Below are 7,760 nucleotides of genomic sequence, written 5' to 3'. Positions count from 1 at the left end.
CTCGTGACTATTCGCTAGAAACAATAAAGCATAAACAATCAATGTGAGCGATGAAGCGTAAACAAGCGAATGAATTAGTGATGTAAATTGCGGGTGTCTACCGTGCGCTTTCGGACACGACTCAGTTAAGATCGAGAGAAAACAGGGGTGTCGAAAGGGGCGCGCACATTAGCGCGTCGTTTATTATTCATGTGAGAGTTATCCACCTCGTAATTTTCGTGCGCACACGACACAAATTTTGGTTTCGATATGTGCACACGCAGAGAAAATTGTTCGCTCGCGTTCACCCTTGGGATCGTTTCATTTGTGCACCCCGCAAAGCAAGATTGTAAACCCCGTTCCAAATTGTGAGAAGCTTTTGGCGATATGTTTCTGGAACGAGCACATTGTTACAAACCAAACACACACATGAAAACGTATAAAATTTCATGGGAACTTAATGAGGATGAAATTATACGTTTGGAGTTAAAAAAAGAAATTTTACAGGTGGACAGTTTCTGTTAGAGGGAGTAAAGTGTAATAATAAATGTGTTGTTCTTTTAAATGTGACAGATGTGGTTTTTGAAAGTTTAAATATCACACATTTGTTAACCGTGTAGCGAATTGTATATATTCTTTTTCATAAAATTTGACCTATTTCGTGACATATATCCACTGTGTGGAACAATATTTTATACAAACTTCCATTAGATGTTCATTAGACGTCACATAGAGTTATGGACGTCCAGTAGACGTTATGTCTATGTGAGGAGAATATATTTGATATAGTGCACACAAATCTTGCAATATAAACCTAATCCTAAACTTAAACCTAACTTTAAAATATAAATATACATGCAAGAGGAGAAAAATATATTTGTAGATTAATTGTGAAATATTTGTAATTAAATTAGATCAGATACTTTTGAGATTATTAAAAACTATATATAAAAATACATATATATAATCTTACCTGTAATTTTATTTTTCATTAAAAATACATAAATAATCTCGAGTTACATCAAGACGCGCGCGCGTCGTGATACATATGATCTCTCACCTGGCCGAGAATTCCTTTCGTCTTCGCATAGGGCGCGTTAAAGTAATGGGTGTGACTGAGATCGTATCGCACAGGTTTGTTTAAATAATCGAACGTTTCGGGACCGGACAGCATATCTCCGTGTCGGCATCTGGCCAGCCAATATGTATGATAATTCTGACATGCTTATATTTCATAATGGAGTCCTGGCTATGTCCTTGGTCTTCGTTTTCTTCTCGCCTCATATTCTGTGTACATCATCTCTTGCAACTGGAGATCCTTGGGCTGTGCAAAGATAAATATGTACAAAGTACTTGAAAACATCAATCCATATATTTTTCATGTTTCTCAATTATATTCATTTTTATTCGTTCCCAATTCAACACAAAACGGAATCTAAACTTTTTAATATTACATATAAAAAAAATATTTAAAGAAAATATGTAAAACACAGTGACGTGTCTGATGTGTTAGATCTCAACGTTGTACAGGGTGTCCGGAAAATCGCTGCCAATACTTCGAGAAGTGATTGGGGTGATCTAAAAAGAAGGAAAAAAAAGTTATAGAAACATAGGTCTGGAAATAAGTCATTTCCGAGTTATAGCCACTTTTAAAGTTGAAAATCGTAATTTTTTTTATAATCATAATTTATTTTATTGTGTTTTAACGTAAATAACTGTTGTGTTTTAACATAAATAACTTCATTTCGGAGTATTTTGATAGAAGAAAAAGAACCTGCATTCGTGCTGAAGGTGGTTATTTTGAACATCATATCTAATTTGATTTAAGGTTGTATTCAGGGTAAGATAAAAGATATGCCAGATTATTCAAATTTTGCCAGTCAGTGGATAATATTAAAAAAACAATTGTTCAAAATTTCAGCTCCTTTGCGAGCCTTGTTAAAAAGTTAGCACGATTTTAATGTAACACGAGTTCTTATGGGATTTTACGATATTCGAATATAAATTAAAAAATAATTGTAGATGTAGATATGCCGTAAGTTTGAAACTTTTTGCAGTTGTTAATAAATATCTTAAAAATAAATTCCACTTGAAAAAATAGTCGAGAATATCCCATAAAATATAAATTTATATTTTGCTAAAATTAATAAAAAAATATATTTAATATACATAAAACAATTATTTATTATAACAATTATTATTTACAAATTATATTTGTAATTTTATACATCAATTGTTACGTTTTAACAAACTTTTATGATTAATATATTTCCAGTTTTTCATTTATCTTACGTTGCAAGTAAAGTATAATCCTACTCAAAAGTATCAAAAGTGAACATTAAAATGGCACACACACACACACACACAAAATATATACGGAAAAACTTTTCCGTAGTTATTAAAAGTATAATAAATAGTTTTTTTTACTTATTTTAGTGCAAATAATACTTTTCTAACAAACAATCATTATCTAAATATTAAAATAGGTTCGGTTTACGCTATGTTTCTTAAACTTTTGACTGATATCTTACCCTGAATACAACCTTAAATACCTGTTTATGTTCAAAATGACCACCTTCAGCACGAATGCAGGTCCTTATTCTTCTATTAAAATAGTCCGAAATGAAGTTATTTATATTAAAATACAACAGTTATTTATATTAAAACACAATATAATAAATTGATTATAAAAAAATTACGATTTTTAAACATAAGTGGCTATAACTCGGAAATGACTTTATTTCCGGACCTATGTTTATATACTTTTTTTTCCTTCTTTTTGTGGATCCCCATTCCCCAATCACTTCCCGAAGTATTGGCAGCGATTTTCCGGACACCCTGTATATATGTATATAAAATTCTTTTGTCATAAATGAACGTCTGAAATACTTTTTTCAAGTGATTTAAAATATTTTTGATATTTTATATCACTTATAATACTATTGTGCTTTCGATCATGTAAATCATTAAAAATATCCAAACTCATTTTTGGTTTTTATTTTGTACACTTATAAGTTATCTATTATACATTGTGAAATAAAGACACGCACAATAAAAATGTACATAATTACAAAAAATAATGTTATTTACACAAGATACAATACTTTAACTATATATTAGGTCTACCGAAAAGTTCTGTCCGTTTTTGGAATAAAACAAAATACAAAGTTTTCTTACCGTCAATAAACTTTATTAAATAATATAATTGCCATTATTATATTAATGATTTCTTGCCAGCGTGAAGGCAATTTGTATATCCCATTTTTGAAAAATGTTTTATCTAAGATCGAAATTACCTGTTTCGAATGTTTTATCTAAGGTCGAAATCACCTGTTTCGAACCATCTTCTGCATGTCCTATCAGAAACTGTACCTTCACCAAACACTTTCAATAAATTTCTACATGCTTCTGTAGCATTTCTTCCTTGTTGAAATTCGTATAAAATACAGTGGCGTAAATGAACTTTATCAGTAGCCATGGGTACACTATCGCTTCACACATAAGACTAACGTGAATCAACTTTGTTTTAGTTAATTTGCTACGTCAGTATGTATACATTAAGTGATGAAAATAGAGAGGCACACATGCGCCAAATAAACATGTGCTTACGTGTCGAAACTTGTTGTAATAGAAACGGACAGAACTTTCCGGTAGACTTGATACATATACATATGTATATTACGTTACTATAAAAAATCAGTCATAATGAAACAAAGATATCCACTAATACAATTACAAAATTGATATTTTGAAGTATTTGTTAGATATCCTTAGATTTTAAATACACCTACAGTAATAGTCGCGAGGTTGACTTATAATTGGTATGAAGATAAAGGAAATATAAAAACATGAAGATCAATGAATCAATAGACTAGAGTCAAAACAAAATGTCAAACAAGTTAGCGTTGCCAAGCGTAGACGATCACGATGGATCAACTTCGTAGACAAACTTATTTTTGGTCATTTTCGTAACTATTACTGTACGATATAAACAAGTGTCATATTTCTATCCTACATTAAGAAAAAACATAACATTATTTTAGAAAACTGCTGATCACATTTTATCTTTTTTTTTGTTTTTATCTGATACCGTATATCTATCATAACTTTTTGTTGGATCAAAAGGTTCCCATCTACTCGCTGGAAAGATATGTTTGTTCCTCTCATACCATGACCTAAAAGTATGAAACAAAAAGTTGAAAAAAGATGATTCACAAAAATTAACTATTGTGTACATACATCCAGATCTCTTAAGTAACGAACATACCTAAGTAAAACTTTTCCAGCATGTGATTCTTCGGTTTCAACAGAGGCGTCATGCATAACTCGGATATCATCATGAACATCAAATGTGAATAAGGGCCCGCTCTTTCCTCGTGCCTAAAATGGTTACTTAAAAAATATTAGTGTTTTATCACAAATAATAAAGTAAACATTTGTTATTTTGTGAACATATGTGATTGTATCTCTCCTTACCTTAGTGACAATGAAATCATAGAACGTATAATGATGTGGCAGTATAAGATCTTCCTTAACATACATTAACTGATCTGCCATTACTGTTTTAAGTTCGCTAAATTCGCGCCTTAAAACTTCCAAACATCTTTGAAGAAGTTGATAAATTGAATTACCTGCATTGAGAAAAAAAGACAAGGTATAAAATTCACACTGTAGATCTCATATCATAGTACATATAAATTAAAAACTAAAAAGTTAATTTAAATCTTGTAAAAAAATTTCCAAGAATATATAAATCACAAAAATATATTATGCATTTCAACACTAAAATAATATGACTTTATAATAGTTTATATTATATAATACACATGTGTCTTCTATACTGAACTTTACCTTTTTTCATTATAACACTGCGACGATGACCAGATCCATCCCAGTAACTAAATGTGATTTCAATTTCTTCTTCCTTTAGTGCATTCTGCTTTCTAGCCCATTCTTGTCTTAATTCTTCTCTAAGTTTATTTTCTTCTTCTTCTCTTTCTCTATCTGGCAGAAAACTTGTATCTACATCAGGATTTTTCTTGATCTTTTTGATCACAGGTTCACTGGAATGCACATCTTGTGCTTTCACAAATTTTTCTCCGCTATAAGAAATCTCTTCATCTACATCTTCATTATCATTTTCATTTTCATTTTCACTTTCATTTTCATTTTCATTTTCATCTTCATCTTCATCTTCATCTTCATCTAAATTAAAAGATAAGGCCTGAATTTGTCTTTTCTGTTTATTCTTTTCTGCTTGTTTTGCTGCCAGTGCCCTCTCCTTCTCTTGTTCTTTTTCTCGTTCTTTTTGAGCAAGTTTTCTTTCACGCTCTTTCACAATATTTTCTTGCTTTGCCTTCATTTCATTCAATGTAACTAAACCAATAGTAGAAGTTTTTAATTGCTGCTCAACAGCATTATAATGAGTTGCAAACTTATTCTCTATATTATGTATCTTCAAGTCATCTTCAATTTTCTTTTTTCGTAGTTCTATTTCTTGTTGAGCAATTTCTCTTTTTTTCATCAACTGCATAGCACGGCCAGCTTCACTGGCTGCTCCTTTGTAGTGTGCCATTTTTTTTATAGAAATGTACTAATCGCAATAGTAAATATTAATTTCTTGATACTTCTATATCAATTACTGATATAGAAACAATTTCTACCTATAAAAACATTTATACTGCATATTAATCTTGCATTACACATAAGCTTTAAGTTTTGTAATAGATGATTAAAACTTCTTAATTGTTTCTTTTATTTAATCCAAACAGAACACTATGTGTTATTTATAAGTAATCACAATTGACGATTTTGTTTTAAAATTGATTTTAGAGTATCTTATATAGACACCACCAGGTATGGAAAGGTTAGGTCTTGTTAAATAATAGCGTCGATAGCAAAATATATAAACGCCTAAAATCGCTGCTCTTATAAAAGAATAATTTCGTACATACCTACTCTTAATTAGAAGAATAAAGCACAGTTATTAAATATATCAGACAATCTTTTCTTGATTCAACAAGAAACGAATAAAATGTCGTAGTGTCTATTGAAAGCAAGGCCTGTTCTACAATACAGTCGTAAGCCGTAAGTCGTAAAGAGCCGTCTACAATGGAGAGTTGTAGGCCGTAATAGTAAGAAATTGACCAATCACTGACAAAGTACAGAAGAATAATCGATTGTGATTTGTCAATTTCTTACTGTTACGGCCTACAACTCTCCATTGTAGACGGCTCTTTAAGTACATCGAAATGTATTTCAGTAACTAAGTTTTGTATGTTATTTAACTGCATTGAGTTTTGTATGTTATTTAACTGCATAACATATATTGTAATACCTAACTCTAATTTCGTGATTTCGTCTTGTGCCTAAACAGTCACTACCGAAGTCCAACTGTTCTCTCATCATGTCGGACAATTACAGTTTTATGTCATGAAACTTGATCTCCGAGCGATTTTTTCTTTTAATTGTGTCATTTAATTGTGTCAAGTTCGATATAATACGTGTTTTCAAGTCGAACACTACGGAGCAGATTTTGTGAAAAAAAACAGTAAAAAACTTAATATTTTAATCACACATGACAAAAAATTTAGGTTTTGCATTTTCGTTTTATACATATTGTAATTTTTTTATTTTATGACGTTCTAGTGAAAATAAAGTATATCGATGATATTCGGAAATTAACACATCACCTCGCAATTAATCAACCATTACTGATATACATTCTGTTAGATGAAAATAGAAATAGCCGAGAGACCGATTATACATATATGCGTACTAAATTATACATATATTTCATAAATTTATGTATACATATAAATATACGTATATATTACATAATACGTCATCTTCTTTGCTATTCGGGATTACACACCCGAATTAATTTTTGGAGGCCCGATTTAGTTCGCCGATCAACCGATAAACTCGGTTGAAAGAGACTGGCCCGAAAAAAATCCTTAGATTGGTGAGCGGATTCGAACTCAGGACCTCCAGGTTCGCAGTCCCTGCACTCAGGCCGCGAGACCACTGGGCCGGTCTACATGATATGTCATATCATGAGAGAGAAGCCTGAGAGCGGCCATGGCCATAAGAGTTTCTGCGATAGCTTTTCGTGAACATGGTTCTATTCCGTGCTAAGTTTGTGGACATGATTCTATTCCGTGCTATGAGAACACAGACGTGGTGAGGATACGCACACAAGCGAGAACCGTCATCATCACTGAACTATAATATGGAACGCGCCTTCCATTGACTGCTTTCCTTTTAGGAGACACAGTCGACACAAGTCGACACAAGAGTCATTCTGTCTTTGTTTCTCACTAAATACTGAACGAAGACAGAATGACTTTTGTGTCGACTTGTGTCGACTGTGTCTCCTAAAAGGAAAGCAGCCATTGTCGAGCTGTCCGCGATAGAGAGCATCACAACTAGGATCTCTGTCTTTGTCTCGTCGTTGCTGATTGGTTGAATTTATACGAGTACAGTCCAAGACAAAAGAACAACGAAAAGTAAAGAATGACTGCGTTCAGCAGGAATCAGCGCTCAGCAATTGCTAATAAGCAGTCATTCTTTACTTTTCGTTGTTCTTTTGTCTTGGACTGCACTCGTATAAATTCAACCAATCAGCGACGACGAGACAAAAACAGAGATACTAGCAGCAGAGAGAAATCTGAGAGCGGCCATCCTATTGTAATTTTTTACGACGGTTTCAGCCGCTGGTTTTAGCCGTATTTCCACAAAAGTGGAACTCAAAGGCCGTTCTACATTAAACGCAAGTCGCA

General features: G+C 32.2%; 1 protein-coding gene across 2 annotated transcripts; it reads right to left on the bottom strand.

Annotated features, from left to right (window-relative positions):
- Nucleotides 1-3,190: 3,190 nt before the first annotated feature.
- Nucleotides 3,191-6,038, bottom strand: LOC109858292 (protein FAM50 homolog). Of its 2 annotated transcripts, none has more exons than XM_020435392.1 (5): nucleotides 5,934-6,038; nucleotides 4,831-5,642; nucleotides 4,456-4,610; nucleotides 4,247-4,359; nucleotides 3,191-4,154 (listed from the first exon to the last, which is right to left on the bottom strand). In XM_020435392.1, exons 2-5 carry the CDS (start codon nucleotides 5,552-5,554, stop codon nucleotides 4,034-4,036), a joined length of 1,113 nt encoding a protein of 370 aa, XP_020290981.1. In that variant the 5' UTR covers nucleotides 5,555-5,642; nucleotides 5,934-6,038; the 3' UTR covers nucleotides 3,191-4,033. The 2 variants fall into 2 exon arrangements, with proteins under 2 accessions (XP_020290981.1, XP_020290982.1); XM_020435393.1 differs by having other exon boundaries at nucleotides 5,938-6,038.
- Between the last annotated feature and the right edge of the window lie 1,722 nt (nucleotides 6,039-7,760).

The sequence above is a fragment of the Pseudomyrmex gracilis genome, unplaced genomic scaffold (assembly GCF_002006095.1).
Source record: "Pseudomyrmex gracilis isolate BER0280 unplaced genomic scaffold, ASM200609v1 scaffold_197, whole genome shotgun sequence".
NCBI lineage: Eukaryota > Metazoa > Arthropoda > Insecta > Hymenoptera > Formicidae > Pseudomyrmex > Pseudomyrmex gracilis.
Note: the sequence above shows the minus strand (reverse complement) of the source record. Positions and strands in the feature narration are given on the sequence as shown.